At 32.3% G+C, this 20,540-nt stretch overlaps 1 protein-coding gene across 16 annotated transcripts in view; it reads right to left on the bottom strand.

Moving 5' to 3' along the window:
* Fip1l1 (factor interacting with PAPOLA and CPSF1) overlaps positions 1-20,540 on the bottom strand; it is a 70,084-nt gene that overhangs the window by 20,646 nt on the left and 28,898 nt on the right. For all 16 annotated transcript variants that reach the window (XM_021722805.3, XM_021722806.3, XM_040292415.2 and 13 more), the window contains 2 exons: positions 13,120-13,213; positions 10,915-11,071 (listed from right to left, as the gene is read on the bottom strand). In XM_021722805.3, coding sequence (XP_021578480.1) covers positions 10,915-11,071; positions 13,120-13,213 — 251 coding nt within the window. The remainder of the gene's footprint in view (positions 1-10,914; positions 11,072-13,119; positions 13,214-20,540) is intronic.

Raw genomic sequence — 20,540 nt, 5'->3', positions numbered from 1 at the left:
CATATATATGTATATATGGGCACATTAAAATAAATGTGGATGATTTACTTCTAACAGTGTCATCAAATATAGTGATTCTAACTCATTATTTGCACACATTATAAACTTTTAATAAATTATATGTAAACATTCTCAGATTATATTGGCCAAATGTGCCCTTAAATCCTAATGTAAAATTGATTTACTAAGAACTAAAATTAAATTCTGCATTTTAAATTTAAGAGATACAAGAAAGGCAATTTATGTGGCATGCAAATTGTAACTGATTTCTAAGTAGAAATATAGGAAAAAATTTAAAACAACTTTCTCATGAAAAAGCTTTATACCACAGATAAATTCAACACAATTAGAGTGGTTTACTAAATCTTAAAAACTACATCAAAATTAGTCCAAAAGATGGGGGGAAATCAAATTCATTAAATAAATGCATGCAAAAAAATGAAAACAGAATCACTTTCAGATGTTTTATTGAAAATGGATACCTACTAATAGTTTAGTTTATAATGTTGTGATACCCTTGTTTTATCAGAATAAGAGGTTTATATGAAAAAAGCAAATGGCCTTAAAATACAGACCTGATTCAACCTGATCCAACCATCTATGCAATCAAAGGATATGCTAAGCTTACAAAATCAACAAGACTAAAAATGGCAGGTAAGACACCCATGTTTCAAAAATCATTAGGCTTCCACAATCTACCAAACTAACCCACAGTTAATGACAATTCTCATCCATCATGAGGTTACCTTGCTGCTCCCAAATCACAGAACTAAAAGAATCCAGCAGCCAATGACAAGCTAACAGAGTACCAGATTCCAAACTAAATGAAAAATTAAGGAAGACAAAGCATCAAATGCTCTTAATATATACTATTACATAATTCTCTTTAGAACAGTACAGATTTTTTAGAACACTACTGTACTTCACTTTTTTATCCTAGTTTCCCCACTTAAATTTACTTTCTTTGGTAAGTAAAATAAAAGACTATACAAAACTCAACCATCTCTGTCGTACTATGAACCTAATAACTTTACTTAATAAGCGAGCAACACGTATCACTTCAGTTAGTGTTTACTACAGTTTACTAAAATGTGAATTTGTGCAGAAAAATCAAGAAATCACTAGTTAGCCCCTTCAAGATTGAAAAGCATCCAAGTTTTGTGAAATGCCCATAAAACAAAGATGAAAGACATATAACCTAATTAAATATACAATTAAGGAAGTTAAAATTACAGTTTGCTGTTAAGTTTCATCTTAGTAGTATCATAGGACAGATTTTTTTTTTAAAAAAGTCAACTGGAACTAAGTACAAAGAAAAATCATGTTTTATATAGATTTAAAAAATACCTATATACATCAAAAAGTTGGCATGAACTCTAGAAAGTTCTATCTGTGAGACCTCTATTTCGCCTGAAATTTTATTTCAATGTTTATTGGTAAATGTTCATTGAAACAGGATTAAAGTTGAAATATTATACAACTAATTCCTTAACAACCATCAAGTACATTTTCAAACTACAACTAAGTTTATTATCTGATACAATATTGTGCAAATAACATTTTCATTTAAAAATCACTATTTAGTATTTGATTTTTGTTAACCACAAGATAAATAATGTAAGGGAGAGGAAATTCATCTCAAACATCCATCTCAAAAATCCCTGCTTTCAATTAGAGAAATGCAAATCAAAACTACTGTAAGATTTCATCTCACTCCAGTCAGAAAGGCAGCTATTATGAAGACAAACAACAATAAATGTTGGCAAGGATATGGGGGAAAAGGTACACTCATACACTGCTGGTGGGACTGCAAATTGTTGCAGCCAATATGGAAAGGAGTATGGAGATTTCTTGGAAAATTGGGAATGGAACGACCATTTGACCTAGCTATGCCCCTCTTCGGTCTACACCCAAAGGACTTAAAAACAGCATACTACAGGGACACAGCCATATCAATGTTTACAGCAGCACAATTCACAATAGCTAAACTGTGGAACCAACCTAGATGCCCTTCAATAGATGAAGGGATTTAAAAAATGTGGCATATATACACAATGGAATATTAACTCGGCAATAAAACAGAATAAAATCATGGCATTTGCAGGTAAATGGATGGAGTTACAGAATAGAGAAGATAATGCTAAGTGAAGTTAGCCAATCCCCCAAATCCAAATACCTAATGTTTTCTTTGATATAAAGAGGCTGATTTCATTTGATATAAGGAGGCTGGAATACAGAGAGGGAGCATGGGAGGAATAGACGAACTCCAGTTAGGGCAGAGGGGTTGGAGGGGAAGTGAGGGGGCATGGGGTTAGAAATGATGATGGAAATGTAATGATCATTATTATCAAAAGTACATGTATGAGGACACGAATTGGTGTGAATATACTTTATATACAACCAGAGATATGAAAAATTTGTGCTCTGTATGTTTAATAAGAATTATAATGCATTCCACTGTCATATATAAATTAAAAAAAGAAATCCCTGCTTTCTCCATTCAACACCTCCACATTCCTGGCCAACACACAAACTGCCTATGCTAGCCAATAAACTTAAAAAACTTATTGAATTTCTTTTCTATATCCTTTATCTGTAAAACAAGTATGAAAAAAATATTTATTTTCCTGAGAATCCTTATTTAACAGTAATAAAAATAAGGTTTGTAATACTGACCAAAGCTTCTTGGAAAAGTAATTCAAACTCTAATGAAAGGAATAATTAGTTGTACTGAAATCACAACCTATATCAGAATCACCTGGAAACACTGATGAGCTCTTTTCCTAAAATTTCTGATTCAGTAGGTCTAGAGTGGTACCAGAAAATTTGAATCCCCACAAATTTCCCAGGAGATAATCATGTTGCTGACCTGGGACCATACTTCGAGAATTAGTGGATTAGATTCTAAACTTCTCTCCTAATTTCACTGCTGAGAAACTCAAAACAGATTAAATATATCTAGTAACAATTACTAGATATATTTGTAAATTGTTACTAATTTGTAAATTGTTACTAAAGCATATACATGTGATACAAAGAGTAAAACCATATTACAACCTATAATATCCAGCATTCTCAAACAATGAGAAGGAAGGAGGGAATGGGGAAAGATGATTTAGTTTTTCTAGTTCATAATATACACTCCGAAATGTGTAAGTGGAGTACTAGGACATGGAAACCTGAAATCTTCCTTGGGGAATTAAGGCAAGGAAACAAAAAGGCAGTTAATCCTGTTAAACATAATATTAAGAAGAATTTACCAATACTGAAAATTCCCACAAAACTATTATGTATGGGCTCTGCAGTTTCTCTTTTTTCACCCCCAAACCGCCACAAAACTGAACAAAGATTGTCTATAAATAAGCTCATTCTTAATGTATTCCTTCATCAATTTGTGATAGGCTACTTCTAACTTGGCTCTCAATGATCTCTGTCTCCTGGTATATTCTCCTTTGTATAATCACTGATATTCATGCCCTTTCTTTTGAGTGTAGGCAGAATGTTGTGACTTATTTCTAACAAATGAAATATAAATATTTCATTTGTTAGAAATAAAAAAACTGATAGTACATCGATTCCATAACTAGATTATAAAAAGCAGTGACTTCTATTTTGATGACACTCTTTCTATTATTGCCACCTCAGTTTGCATGCTTTAATGAAGTAAGCTGTCATGCTGGAGAGGTCCACAGACAGTGAGGAACTGAAACCCTCTCATCCCAACATGCTAGGAAAAAAACTGACTCCTTTTAATAAACAAGTGAGTAAGCTACAAGCACAGTTCTTTAATCAAATATTCAGAGATGACTGCGAGGTCTGAAAGACTGTGAAGCACAGAACCCAGTTAATTATTCCTATATTATTGACTAAGAAAAGCTGATAACCCTATGTTGTTTTAAATCACTACATTTTGGGGTAGTTCATGACGTAGCAAACAATATAATAACTATATTTTCTCTATTAATAAAGTTCAAAATGAAGAAAATAGCAAAATTACATGAATTGTGCTTCCTATTTCTCACTAGTAAATTTCAAATACCGTCAGCACTAGTGTGTAAGAAATAGAAAACCCTGATCACTTAAAACCACAATTTCCTTCACAAACATCAAGTTCAGAAAGCATGCACAAAGAAATTGAGTGAAGAGACGATTTATAAAAATTTTTAAATACCACTTTCTATCAAATCATATTGGGCACATTCAAGGTAGTACGGCTGTTGACAAGATACCACCTTCTGTAAAAAATGCTTTTCTGTATCATGATTGTAAAAATAAGATACACACACACACACACACCATCTACTATCTACTTTTTAAAAAAACATCAAGTGTAAAATACCCTAAACCATTTCTTAATGATTCAAGATTTAATTACAAGAAAAAATGTATTCAGAAAATGCTGTGGTCACAAAACTTAAAGCAACTTAAAGTTACCAGCATATCAAACAAGTAAAAAAGATAATTTTATATTATAAAATGAACACACTATAACTATTATAAAGGGAATATCAATGGAGGAAAAGACATTGAAAAACCAACATCCTAAAGAGGCTTGTAATCACCATGAAATTTACAGTTAATTTTAATTGTTTCAAAAAATACTATTTACATATAATTAGCAACATAACAAAAGAGAAAATGAATACAGTTCTCAAAGATTTCAAGAAATGTTTTTTCAAGGGTAATTCTGGCAAATGGTGCCAATTAATATGAAATCTGTTGGATAATACCAAAAGCTATCACACTATAGCTTAATGAATGCTACATCCAGAAAACAACTTCTCAATTAAAGGTACAAAACTCAAGGGTGCTGATAATATCCATCTAATGTAAGCCAACCTTCTGCCAAAGCAGCACTTCCCAAAATTTTGTCCAGGAACTTCAGGGGGTGCTCTCTGAGATCTTCCTCAGGTCTAAACTACCTTCATAAAAATACTAATATGTTGCCTTCCATGTTTATTCTCTTACAAATGTGTGGTCAAGTTTTCTAAAGGCTATAGAACTTGTGATGTCACTATAGATTTAATGCAGAAACAAATAGGAGAGCCCCACTTTTTCTAATAAGTCACATAGTAAGAGATTTACAAAAGTTTAAAACCACTTTTAAACTTCTTCTTTAAGTATAAAACCACTTCTAACTAGAAGATTTTTTAATTGCTCTAAGAAAAAAATTACTACTTTTTCATTAAAAACGTTCTTTATGTTAACATATGGGTTATAGGTATTTTATATTAATAAATACCTTAATTTTTCAGTTTTAATTTCTAATACAAAAAAAAACAGATACAACATGTATAAATAGAAGGTCTTTGGGGTCTGCAATAATTTTTAAGGAGTTCAAAGAAGTGTGTGACCAAAATTTGGGAAATGCTTATAATGTTACAGAACCACAGTAGTAAGAAAGAAATCATGTAAAGAGAATGCAGACCTTTGGAAAATGCAGAAAACATCCCAGATGAACCCCAAATCAAGATATTTAAGGCACAAAAATTTTAACTTCATACAATTAGCAGCACTCAATGACTAGGTAAGATACTGATCTATAAGACTTTTAGATAGGAATCAAATGTCTTCTAAAATGTAGAATTTTTTAATATTTGAATTCTACATAAACAAGTAAACTCCACATCCAGCTTTTAAATCAGTGATAAAATGTTATTCAGAATAGTTGAGCTACAAAGAGCCTTTGTCAACTCCTAAGAATTCTACTCTTGGGCTGTTTCCACTATTCTCAATAGTCCTAATATTAGTTAATACAACAAAAAATGAGTCAAATTAACCTTCTATCCCTCCAATATGCTTCATTATCAAAAACAAATATATGACACTAATGTCTGAAGTAAATTAACATTTAAAAGCCTACATTATAGCCTACCATACAGTTAGTTCAAATCATGAAAATTATTTTATTTTAGAAACAAAAACACGCCAGAGACAGATGAACAAACATTGTTATAATTCAACTTATATAAGGTACTAGAGTAAACAATTTCAGAGAGACCAGAAATTACAATAGAGGTTAACAGGGACTGGGAATTTTCGGGGGTGGGGGGGTGGGAGTTGGGGAGGAGATAATGTTTAAAAGTTATAAAAATTTGGGGGGGGGGTGAAGAAGTTTTAGATATAGATCATGGGTGATGGGTGATGGTTACACAATGACCTCTACTCTTAAATGGTTAAAATAAACAACATAAACCAGATCACCTAGCCTATGTATGATATCAATCCTTTCAGTTTTATATAGTATTTCTTCTAATGAACAAGAATTTAAAGCTGCTTATTCAGTTAGGCTTAGACAAATTAACACAAATCAGGCAAATAATAAAACTTTAGATAAATGCAGTTAAAAACAAAACATAAAACTAATTCCTGGTTATTTCCCTACCCAGAAATATATATGAATGCATTTCGACATCATGGAAGTGCTTGGGGAAGGGGTAGTGAGGTGTCCCTAACATTATTGCTGTAAATACACATAAGCCAATAAATAGTTTCCTTGAGAGGTACTGATCCATTTCAACATAGTTAAGAAAGAAAACAGTCTTTTCAGCAAACTGCCTGGATTAGAATTCTGGTTCTATTTCTAGTTATTATTTAAATTCACTAAGCCCCAGTTTGCTCATCTATAAAATCAGAAATAATTGTTCTAAAATCAAATAAGATAATACATAGAATATGTTCTTTTAGGAAGGAATAGATATATTTCTTTTTCTATTATTACTCAGGAAAAAAAAAGCATAAAATTGCTCTAATGTGTTTCTGGAGGGAAAAAAACAACTTAAAAACAGGTTCTATTTTCTGGTTCACTCGAAAATGAAAATAACAGAAGATCATAATTTGCCAGTATTCACTTTCAAGCTACTGTCAGTATGGCTGCAAAGAACCATATTTCCAGAGGTATTTTTCATCTTTGTTATACTCTAATGCAAAAATCTCCTCCAATCTTCATATAAATCTATTGTGGCCAGAAATACTTTGTCCTCCCTGTTTACTATTAAGATTTCATGTTTGCTGATGTGTGTTTATGGGGAGAGGAGGCAATACATCTCTGTCAACTGACAGTAAAAATCTTGACTAAGAGTTGTTTCCTCATCTCATAATTGTTGGGAACTATTTTGGGGACTAGGATTTTGGCTTAGTGGTAGAGTGCTCGTCTGGCACATGTGAAGCACTGGGTTCGATCCTCAATACCACATAAAAATAAATAAAGGTATCATGTCTATCTACAATTTAAAAAAATTAAAATAAAGAACTATTTTGTTATGTGATGAGTTATATCTGTAAACCTCCAAGCAGAGCTGACCATAAATTTTGTTCTCCAAATGAGGACATGTTTGAGAATTAACAGCAATAACTATGGTGGGACAGAATGTGTAAGGTAGGTCTGTTACAGGCAAATTTGTATGTATAGTCACCCTACTTATAAAAACAAAACTGGCAGCAAACTGAAATATGGATGTAATACACCATTTCTGTATATCTTATCACATATAGACTTTTAAAGTTATGCATTAGAAATCTAACATTAACAAAGTCAACATTAAAACACATTTAAATCATTTCTCAAAGGATTTTTCCCATTGGTGGGTGGCACACCCCTGTAATTCCAGAGACTCCAGGAGGGTAAGGCAGGAAGATCACAAGTTCAAAACCAGCCTCAACAACTTAGCAAGACCCTGTCTCAAAATAAAAATAAAAAAGACCGGGGATGTCGCTTATTAGTTAAGCATCTCTGAAGTCAATCCCTGGTACCATCTCCCTGCCAAATTTTTCCTCTTTTCAAAATTTTAAAGAAACCAAACAAGGAAACTCAGAGTTTCTCTAAGAAAAATTCCTTTAAGGGAATATTTTTTAAAAGACTTGAATCACAGCTTTCTTTCATTGGCTGCTTATGAGCCTGAAGGTGATTTAAATTACAACTAACTACAGACCATGGTATATTTATGTGGTTTTGTGGCCAAGAGCAACTTGGTAGCTTTCAGCAGGGTCTACATTCAGCTGGTATTTGTCTATGCAGCCATGTTGCTGTTGAGAGCCAGTGGAAATTTGGACTGAATGTACTAATTGTTAATCTGAAAATCACCTCTGGTGTTATGTAAAAAATAAATATATTGTTAATTAGCTAACATTTAGGGAACGTGATGTGTACACAAGACATTATGACTACTACCAAGGGAAAAACAGATGAAAATAGCTTATACTCTCTCCAACAACCCATACTCTAGTAAAAATAAGGAGTAATTCAGATAGTCTCAACTAACCAATATTCAGTTTTAATAAAAGTTGACATTCTCCCCACCTCTAGCATGGTACCATGCAAGTCAGCATTAGAATTCAACTTGAATCTATATTCCTTAAATACTGACAGTACTGCAGGGAATCATAATCCCAAAATAAGCATTAATGGAAATCTGGATAGGAAGCACGGAGCTGAGAATTAATATTCAGGAGATAAACAGACTATGCAAAAAAGATAATGGTATTCTGTAGCATAATGTCATCAATAACCTAAACATAATTCAAAGATTTCTTTTTTTTTTTTTGAGTACTTGCCAATCTAAAAGATTTCTTATTCTTATAAACAAATTACATGGCAAAAAAATGGAGTGGTTTTAGTATTTTGAAAAAACAGTAATGCCAATTCTAGATAATCCAATGCCTATCAACAATACCCTACAGAAAGCTTCTGAATATTCTAATACTAGCAAAGTATTTATTTTTTCTTTAATTCTTACTACTTTTCTCCTAAATAGATAATATTGAACATATAAAAATGTTATCCATCTGAAGACAAACCATTATCTAATAAATAAGAAAATTTCTTTCATTCTATCATTTGTGACAACATGCATGAACCTAGAGAACACAATGCTTAGTGAAATAAGCCAGGCACAGAAAGACAAATACACACGATCTCATTTATATGTGAAATCCAAAAATAGTAAACTCATATAAGTAGAGAGTAGAATGGAGGTTACCAGAAGCTGAGGTGAGGGTGGGAAATGGGAGAAGCTGTTAAAGGAGTACAAAGTATCAATCAAACAGGAAAGTATTAATTTTAGAGATCTCTTGTACAGCATGGTTACCAGTTAATAAATGTGTTTTAAAATTGCTAAAAAAAACAATAGTTTTAAAATGTTCAAGCCACAGAATATGAATATATAAAGTGATGACTGTGTTCATTAGCTCAAAATCATTCCACAATGTAAATATACAGTGAAAATCATGCTGTATCCACAAATATGTAAAATTATTTGTTGTTAAAATAAAATTTTAGGACCCGGGATATGGCTCAGTGGCAGAACGCTTGCCTCACACATGTAAGGCACTGGATTCAATCCTCAGCAACACATAAAAATGAATAAACAAAATATTGTGACAATGTAGAATTAAAAAGTTTAAAAATAAATAAGTAAAATTTTAAAGAGTTAAAAATTTTTTAAGAAAATTCTTTCAAATCCCCTTTAGTACCTAAAGTTTAAGATTATAAAGCAATTCAGCATAAGAATCATTATCATAAACATTAATCATTTTTTGTCTTATTAATCAAATACATTCAAAACTGTACACTTTATCTCTTTTTTTCCAGAGGACAAAAGATTCATATATGAATCATATTAAGTGTGAATCACCTAAGTCCCCTTTCATTTGGTTAGTTCTCAGCACAGTAAGACCCAAGAATCATAGGTCTAATTCCAATTTATAACTGTTGAGTTCAATTCAGTTGTTTAAATAAGAAAGTCATTGAACTCTAGAAACTAAGTTGTCTGGAGTAATAAGCACATCTAACCTATCCTGGTCTTCTTTTCCTCTATTTGGAGATAAGAGATTCTCTAAAAGACATGAATCATTTTTTGTAATATTTTCTCAACTTTTCTGAGGATTGAGGGATGGAAGGAAATCAAAGGTGGTAAGAGAATAAAGGGTAGAAGGCACAGCTGACATTCAGGGGTCAAGGGAAGAATATCAGGGAAGGCCTATGCAAACCCTTTGGTTCTGTGCTCTGATCACAATTAGCATCTCAAGGCAAAAACAGCTCTCTGGCAAATGTAAAGTGAATGAAAGTATATGACTCTGTCTAGTATAAATTGATTTTACTAAAAGCAAATTCTAATACATGTTGCCATGTAATTTTGATTAGTATCAGCATTGTTACTATTTACTACTGGTATTTTCTATAAGAAGAAAGTAATTAGAATCTCTATCAATCTTGTTCAATAAAGTTGGCTAAAAGGAAAAAAACTGAAACTTACTAGAAAGAAACACAGAACTCACTGCATGAAAAATCAAAGATACAAGTAAATGTGAAACTTGGGGATTGTAAAATTTTTCTCTACTACCACTGAAAGGGTTTTTAATAATTTAAAGCAGTTAAAAATATAATAAAAAATTAAAATTACTTTTCTGTTTAAAAGTAGTAAATACCAGGTACCTGGTACCTAGTAGCAGTCTCCTAAAAGGAAACCAGCACACAAAGAAAGAAGACTGCCAGACAAATTTTAATTACAATATCTTCACAGGATGTAAACTTTTTGGACCTACTCCAATTGTGAAAGTATATTTAATTCTTTTTTTCCAAAAGAAGTTTATATATGGTTTACATTTCAGTATGGATTTATACAAACACTATTAGCAACTTTAATTTGGGAATCACTATATTTTGCGGTCAATCTTAGTATCTGTATGTTCTTCTCTATTTTAGAATATTGTTTCTGCTACGCCAAAACAGCAAGACATACATAAATATATATACACGTATATGTTTCAATGTGAATCTGTTAAAGATAATAAATGTATCTATTATATTAACATAATCAATCAAAACATTATTTTCAAATATATATTTTCACTGTGAACTCAAAAGAAACACAGGTTACTTTTCTTTCAAAGTCAAATGCCTTTTTTGCTATTTACCTGGTGGTGGAATCAAAGGTGGAGCAGTGCTGACAGTTGGAGGTGGTGGAAGAAATGGAGGTGGTGGAAGGTGGGTGGGAGGAGCTCCTGGAGGGAAAAACGGAGGTGGTTTGCTAAAATTGTTGTCTACTTCAGTAGCAGATCTTTCAGAAAGGACCTAAAATTAAAGCATAGTTCATTAGAAAGATGATTAAATATTCTTATCTAAGATTAATCTTAAATTAATTTCATTTAATATAAGAAATAAAATAAAAGGTAGTTTAATTCATATACATATATGTTTTTTGGGGGGTGATAATTCTTTGTATATGATATACATTTATAACATTTGCATTTCATTCACACAAAATACTTTTGAAAAAGTTCATATTGAAAGCCTAGGAAAACTAAGTAGATTATCACCAAGAAAACCTCTTGGGGGGCAGGGGGAGGCGGGGGTATACCAGAGACTGAACTCAGGGCACTCAACCACTGAGCCAAATCTCCAGCCCTACTTCTCATTTTATTTAGAGACAGGGTCTGAGTTGCTTAGCGAGAGCCTCACCATTGCTGAGGCTGGCTTTGAATTCTGGATCCTTCTGTCTCAGCCTCCAAAGCCAGTGGGATTACAGGCATGCATCACCATGCCCGGCACCAAGGAAATTTTTAATAAGAAATAATTAATGGGGCTGGGGTTGTGGCTCAGTGGTGGAGTGCTTTGCCTACCACTTTGAGGCACTGGGTTTGATCCTCAGCACCACACAAAATAAATAAATAAAGGTATTATGTTTATCTACAAAAAAAAAAAGAAAGAAAAAGAAATAATAAAAACATTCCAAACAAGAAACAAGTACCTTGTAAATACAAAGTAGCAAGTATATTTGTTATCCAACCAAAGTTAAAAGGTTCAAATTAAGGAAACATAATCATTCAGATACAGATACTAGCCCTGAGAAATTAACATGGCAGCAGGTCAGAAATTCACCATATCAGGGCCTATCATCATCACCGGGTTGCAAAGCAACAGGTTGCAAGTAACAGACAGTAATACATGTACACTACTTTTTCATGTAAGCCCTATAAATTTAAACTAAAGTTCATTCCTGAAAAATAAAGCATTGTTGGCAAATGCTAATCTGTGTGAACAGGTAAGAGTCATGCACCAACAGAAGCACTCCAAACTTACTGAAATACAATGGCAAGCAAAATGGCACCTAGAAATTTGGACTTTTAACAAGTTGCCTAAAGGATTCTCAAGTTCAAACAGGTTTGGAAAATAGCAATTTTTTTATGTTATTTTTTTAAACAGAATTTACACTTCTTAAATCTTGGTTAACTAAAGCATATCATTTAACATATAATCTCTTTTGTTAAGTTTTTGTACACTGAAATACAGTAATTTTTGTAAGGCTTACACTCATAACTTACATTTCTTAAAACAGGCACAGAATTATTTTAAGAAGTCATGGCATTTTAATGACAGAAGAAGGAAAAAGAGGCTACTTTCCATTTCAGAAATAATTACATTTAAGAATACTAAAAAGAATATTTTACATAATTAATTGGAGATTAAAATTCAAAACACTTTTGACATTTTTTTAAGGTATTAAAAAGAACCAAACAAATAATGAAAAAAGCACAGCCAAGCTGAACAACTGGCAGTCTGTTACTGAAGTTCTAACATTACTAGTCAATTTACTCATAGCTCATTTCATTTCACTCTTCCACTTGGAAACAAAGAAACTCTGCTTCCCCCAGAAATGTCATATGAAATTAATTATGGCACATACAATAAAGCTTTCATAAAAAGATCTTAACTCATATTTTTAAGATTAATACTGAGAAAATACAAATAATTTTAGATGAAAAAATACATGTGAAAATGTAATCATAATAGCATCCCAATTTTGCTTAGCAATAAGGAAGAGCTGTGCCAGAATGTGAAATGTGACATAATTTAGGTAATAGAATTATTGATTTTTTTCCCAAAATTTTAATCAGGAATATATGTTGTTTATAATAAGGAAAAAGAAAGACCCACAGATTATAAATTCTAAATGGAAAAGCTTTTGTAATAATTATAAGGGTGAGTAGTTCCACATTTTCAATCTCTTTCTAGAATGTAAAGCACCTAACACATAGCATAGTATTATAATATTCATTAAATAAATTATTATACAGTTATACTCCCTCAGTTAAAATATAATTGATCTTCAAATACTAAACCTGTATGTTGCTGTTTTCATTTGCCCGTCGCCTTCCCTCTACTCGGCTAATAGTTATAGTCTGACCAATAACATCAATTGCTCCAGGTAATCTCCTGTAACATAAAAATTAGATCAACTCAGTTTCTCCTAATTATATATGTTTGAAAAATAATCAAAATATTAAGTGAAAAATAAAACTAAAACCTTTTGCAATACATTTTTAAAATAAAAACAGTGAAAGAATTTCACTGAATTAGCTCTCAATATCCAGCAATGACCATAATGTTATATTTTAACTACTTGTATAGCTTTTCTTCTATTTTTTAAGTCTCCACCTGAATCATATTCAAGAAACTGGATCATATAGCAAATGCTAGACCTATTTAATTAGAATTTGTTGAACAAATATCTTAATTCCATTAACACCAACTTTTAAAGTTCCTTTAAAAAGGTTTAAAAAGAAATAATGCTCATTTCAATACAACAGGATATTATCCCTAATAATATATTCAAGAATTAGAAAACCAGTTTTTCACTACTGATAATTTGCCTTTAGATAGAAAAATTCAAATACTTAAAAAGTCCACCCTATTTTTAGTTCTATTTACAATCCCTTTGAAATTTAAATAAATGAGTATATGAGAAAATAGTCTACCACAAAACAATGCTGTCAATTTAATAGGAAAACCTAATAAGTTAAATTTTTAAAAATAAAATGTTAAAAGCTATTGTATAGTTGAGGAACGACTCCATAAAAGTATTTATGCTTATGTGCACATATAACTACATGACCAGTATAATTCTACATTATGTAAAACCAGAAGAATGAGAAGTTATACTCCATTTATGTATGATGTGTCAAAATGCATTCTACTGTCATGTATAACTAATTTGAACAAATTTTTTTAAAAGTATATATGTCGGGCTGGGGATGTGGCTCAAGCAGTAGCGCGCTCGCCTGGCATGCATGCAGCCCAGGTTCGATCCTCAGCACCACATAGAAACAAAGATGTTGTGTCCGCCGAGAACTAAAAAATAAATATTAAAAAATTCTCTCTCTCTCCCCGCTCCCCTCCTCACTCTCTCTTTAAAAAAAAAAAAAAAATAAGTATATATGTCTAAGAAGACACAGAAATTACTTGCAGGAACAGGCAATGAGAAGTGAGTACAAAGTAGAGGAATTTCTCTTTCATCATTCAGTTCTAAACAATTCCACCTTTAAAACATTTTAGGAAAAGTGAAGCAATTAAAATACCATAGACCCTTCCAGTTACCAGGTTGGCTTCCTAAAATGTTTAATAATAAACAACAGCTATTATTTGCTGAATGCCTAACCGTTACACCAAAACCTCACAAAAATCCTCAACTTAAAAATTATTGTACAGTTAGACATGATAAAGTTGGGGCTGAGAGTGAAGTCACCAAGTAATAATTAAATGGCAAAAGTAATTTTCAAACCTGAAATCTTTCAGATCTCAATGCCTAAGACCCTTTCCTGAGCTATATTACCTTTTTTTTTTTTTTTAAAGACAGAGTGAGAGGGAGAGTGAGAGAGAGAGAGAATTTTAATATTTATTTTTTAGTTTTCGGCGGACACAACATCTTTGTTTCTATGTGGTGCTGAGGATCGAACCCGGGCCGCACGCATGCCAGGCGAGCGCTACCACTTAAGCCATATCCTCAGCCCTATATTACCTTCTAGTAAAATAATTCCCATTTGAGAAATTTAAAACTCTTCTGGAAATAATGGATCAGCAAAAGTCTATCTCAAGTGAACCTTAACACACTCCACAAATAATTTTTTAAAAATTTATTCTAATTTGTTATATGACAGCAGAATGCATTTCAATTCATATTAAACATATATAGCATAATTTTTCATATCTCTGGTTGTACACAACATAAAAACACCATTTGGATCTTCATATATGTACTTAGAGTAATGATGTCCATCGAATTCCACTGCCTTTCCTACCCCAATGCCTGCTCCCTTCCCCTTTGCCCTATCTAGAGCTCATCTATTCCTCCCATGTTGTCCCTCTCATCCCTATTATGAATCAGCATACTTATATCAGAGAAATCATTTGGTATTTGGTTTTTGGGGATTAGCTTATTTCATTTAGCATTACATTCTACAACTCCATTCATTTACCTGCAAATGCCACGGTTTTATTCTCTTTTAATGCAGAATAATATTCCACTATATGTATATACCACATTTTCTTTATCCATTCATCTACTGAAGGGCATCTAGGTTGGTTTCACAGTTTAGCTATACAAATAATTTTTTTACTCATAAAAATAACGACACCCCTACTACTACAAGTATATAATGATACCTGAAATATCAAGTACATAGTCAATACCGTCTCCTGCCAATTTTTTTCCTTCTCTACAATTTTAAATAAAAATTTATAGTCTTTCTAATTTTATGCCTGGATCCCTAACTTCCTAGGTTCCCTTATGGTCTCAAAAGCAAAGAGTGAGTTCACTTAACTTATATGCTCCAATATAACTGGGGAACCATCCTAACATTCACATATAGGAAAATTCCAAGCACCTCCAAGATAAAAAAAAAAAAAAAAAGTTCTCCAATTTTTATCCTAAAATTTAAATTAAAACTCTATGCCTGCCACAACTTCCCATCAAAGTACACACCATCTGCTCTGATACATATACTTCTCAGATTCTAACATCCTACCAGATACAGGTATGCAGTGAGCCATGATTTCCTTCATCATTTATTGTTGATACCTAGATTTCATTGTCAAAATTTGTATATTCACTATACTATTTCATTTCCTATTCTTTCCTGTTCCCAATTGCAGAATTTGTCCCCTCTCCATGTTTAAATTTATTTCTGTCAAGACCAATTCTCCCAACTGTGTTTACGTTTACAATTTAGATTGGAATTTCCCAAGTTGTTAAAAGCAATAAAAATCAAATCTAGACATAAGACTCTTAACTTTTCTGTTAAAGGGAAAAACTTCAATTAGCTGTCTTTTACCACCAATCTTTAAGGGCCTTAGGTTTTCAAAAAACCTGGAACACACAAGAATATTCATCTTAAAATTTGTCTTAAATATGATCAGAGAAGTTCGCTTCCCCCCACCAGCTTTAAATGGCCTGATTACTAAAAATTTAAAACGGCAGATACTCTTTCTAAAAGGATACAACTAAGAAAGCATTCTTAAGAAGTGTATATTCCTACAGGGAAGTTCAGAAAATTCCAATTTCCTACATTTTCATTAAGACCTCTCTGCACAGGCATTTTTACCATTCACAGATTTACCTTTAATTAATGATAAATGAAATTTACTTGCAAATGTCTTATGACAGGTACACAGCATATACTTAAGTTACCAAAAGCAAATAATATTTAACACAAATAAATTAAAAATTTGATGTTATTATGATGTTATACTTTGGAAAACAATATTGAGCTGTATTATCCCCCTTCCTAGTGCTAGGGATGAAATCCTGGGCATGCTAGACAAGACTTCTACCACTGAGGTATATAACCAGCCCTCTATGAAAGTTCTTGAAGGATAGCTTTTTATTTCATTGCATAAAAACATTTAGTAGAGCTTCAATATGAGGAAATCTATAACTTAAGATGTACTAAAGGTTGAACTTGTTCAATAAGCTAGATAGCTAATGCCAATATAACAATTCTCTTCTCTAAATTGAACTCATCTATCTAGTAAAATCTTAAGACAGAAACTAACTACACTGGATATAAAGGTTAAGTCTACAGTTTAAACAGGTAATGAAAGTTCACAAGAGTTTCTACCTTGCTTCACAGAACAGATGAATATGAAAGTATCTCTAAAATTATAATGGAATTAAATTATCATATTTTGATGATTCTGATGTCTCAGAAAAAGATTAAGGGCTGCTTGCAGAGATGCAACAAAAACTTTTAATAGAAAACTTGGGGCCAAGCAAAGATAGTAAAAAGGCTAATTGCTAATCTTTTGCCATAATTTGATTTCTGAGCTACTTATTTTTAGCAATCAAAGCAAAGAACATCATTGATATAAAAATCTTTAATGCACATAAGATAAAAAATCATTTCCTCTGAAGTTTGCTTTTGCTGGTAATAGCAGTATTTATTAAGCACTTACTGTTAGACAAACACTGTTCTATAAGGGTTTTACATATGTTTATTCCTCATAATAAATATTATTATTCCCATGTAGATGATAATAAGGAGAAAAACTCTGGTCTTTGAGTCCACTTAAGAGAAAGTATGAGAGTTGAAGAGTTTTTAAAAACATAGTGAGAAATACATTTGCATGGCAATTCAGAACATAATGATAGTACATAAAACCTAAAGAAAAATCGCATGGAAATGGAAGGCGATCCTCAGGGTTATACAAAATGATATATAAGAGGAAAGGAGGGGTAAGACAAGATAATATAAATGGAAGAAATGATTTACAGTAGAAGGGGTAGAGAGAGAAAAGAGGAGGGGCGGGGGGATAGTAGAGAATAGGACAGACAGCAGAATACATCAGACACTAGAAAGGCAATATGTCAATCAATGGAAGGGTAACTGATGTGATACAGCAATCTGTATACAGGGTAAAGTTGGGAGTTCATAACCCGCTTGAATCAAACTGTGAAATATGATGTATTAAGAACTGTGTAAGGTTTTGAACGACCAATAATAAAAAAAAAAACCTAAAGAAAAAAGTTTCACGAGATAATGCTTACCATAAAGAAAAATTATTAAAATCAACTCTAATTTAATGTTAATATTTATATATAAGAGGAAAAAAGTAAAATAAACAATATATTGGAAGAACCACCAAATTGATTTCATAACCCACTAATGGATTGTAACTCCATTCTCTGAAAAGCTCTGAAGTTTCCAACATTACAACAAAACAAAAGTAAATCTCGGAGCTATTTCTCAAAATGTTCCTCGATGCTATCTATACAAAGCATAACAATAAGAAGCAATAAAATAAAAGCAAGCAAAACAATGTGGTCTGAGTATTTATTCCTCTGAATGGTCAGGCTTATCTAAGGACTTAATATGTTTTTGATAGCAAATGTTCCTAACTAGCACACATGGTTCTCTAACAAGAATCAAGAGGCCCTGAACCTAAATAAATGCATGTGTATATATGTAAATTTCAAACAAGAGACCATAGTTTGCAGCAAAATTTCAAAAAGGTTATTACTTTAAGGAAAAGTTGAGAATCGATATTTTAAAAGAAAAGGATGAATCGCATATTCTTATGGAAATCTATTTTTCTCATAATAGAGCTTCTAATAAGATGAGTGGCAGACAGTACAGAGGTCTATTCTCTAGGGGAAAAACTAGAATGTGGTATTTTCATATTCCCAAGACAGATGCAATTGGCATGATGTCTAAATCAGACCATGTATTAAAGATATGGCTGTACAGTTCTGCACAGAAATCAGTGTAACATCTTTTTAAGCTACTGTAGGAAAGAAATGAACCTTGAAAGACAAATAGGATGGATTTAGACATTGAAAAGCAAGGACATTTTAAATGGAGGGAAAAGCCTGAATTGGGGAAAATATTTTTATGTATAGGATTTCTTTTGGGCAAATATATTATTTAGCATCCTGCTTACAGCAGCATAATTCACCTGATAATGGTTACCAACCAAAAGACTTTCCAAAGAGGCAGAGAATATAAATTAAATGAAAAGCCCATAAAGAACTCAATGAGGCTATAAAATGCCATGCAAATGTCAGTTCATTATAGCTAAATCTATCATTTTACTTCAAAATCCGAAATGCCCAGCCAGCATTTGATCTTAATTTTTATGCCCAGCCAGAATTAAGTCTTCATATTAAAATGATTCTTAATTTGCCTGTACATCAGAATCATTCATCTGGGGAGCTTTTAAGAATCCTTATGCCCAAAATGAATTAAAAAGACACTTCTCAAATGAAGAAATACAAATGGCCAACAAATATATGGAAAAAAGTTCAACATCATTAGCAATTAGGAAAATGCAAATTAATACTACCCTGAGATTTCATCTCACACCAATAAGAATGGTAGTCATCAAGAATAGAAATAATAAATGCTGAAAGGATGTGGAGAAAAAGGAACACTTTTTACACTGTTGGTGGCATTGTAAATTAGTACTACCACTATGGAAATCAGTATGGAGGTTTTTCAAGAGACTAGGCATGGGGCCACCATAATTAAGTCCCAACTATACCACTCCTCAGTATTTATCCTAAAGAATTAAAGTCATCGTACTATAGTGATACATGCATACCCATGTTTATAGCAACACAATTCACAATAGCAACACTGTGGAACCAGACTAGGTGTGTATCAACTGATGAATGAATAAAGAAAATATGGTGCGTATTTTATTAGCCATAAGAAAAATGAAATTATGTCATCTGTAGGAAAATGGATGGAACTAGAGACGACTATGCTAAGCGAAGTAAGTCAAACCCAGAGGTCAAGGGACTTATGTTTCTCCGATATACATAAGCTGGGGAAGAAAAGGAAAAGAAAACTGGGATTAGATCTCATGGAAAACAAAGGGAGATTTGAGGATGAAAGGAATTAAAGGGTAGGAAGTATTGATGCAAGGGGAGTGCTGGGGGTGATACCGGCCAAATTATATTGTTATATTGTGTGTATGTACAAATATGTAACAGCAAAGCTCATCATTATGTACAACTATAATGCACCAATAAAATATGGAGAAGAAGAAAAAAAAAAAAGAAAGAACCATGATGCCCAGAGTGCACATCATACTATTTAAAACAAGTATCAATATTTTTTTAAGGTCTTAGTATCAATACTTTTATAAGATCTCCCAAGTAATTCCAACAAACAGTCAAAGTGAAGACTACAGACTACAACATAAAGAACATGTTCAAAGAAGAGACCAACAGACATTTGATTTTCCTCTTGAAAAAAATTTAGTTGTTGAAAATTTATATTTAATGCTTTACTGCTCAATAGAGCCATACTATCAAGGCCTATTAATTAACATAAGGTGAAACTCATTACATACTTTGTAAAGAAAATTTAATATTTTCTAAGTGTTCAGATGGATTTATTAAACAAAAATCCGAACTAGAAAAATAACTACATCCAAAATACAAATCACAGAATTTAAAACATCTTCAAGGAGGTGTGATTTATTTCCTCTTAGCACCAATTTTAAAAGATGTGGATAAAACCTGTGATCTACAGGTGTGGTATCATATGCCTATAATCTTAGCAACCTAGGAGGCTGAGGCAGCAGGATCAAAAATTCCTTACCAGACAGGGAACTAAGTGGACCCTGTCTCAAAATAAAAACTAAAAAGGGATGGGAATGTAGCTCAGTGATAGTAGGTCCCAGGTTCTATCCACAGTACCCACTCCTCAGCATATATCCAAAAGATCTAAAATCAGCATACTACAGGGATGCAATCACGTCC

Source organism: Ictidomys tridecemlineatus, chromosome 9 (assembly GCF_052094955.1).
Source record: "Ictidomys tridecemlineatus isolate mIctTri1 chromosome 9, mIctTri1.hap1, whole genome shotgun sequence".
Taxonomy (NCBI): Eukaryota; Metazoa; Chordata; class Mammalia; order Rodentia; family Sciuridae; genus Ictidomys; species Ictidomys tridecemlineatus.
This window is presented reverse-complemented; position numbering and strand designations above follow the sequence as displayed.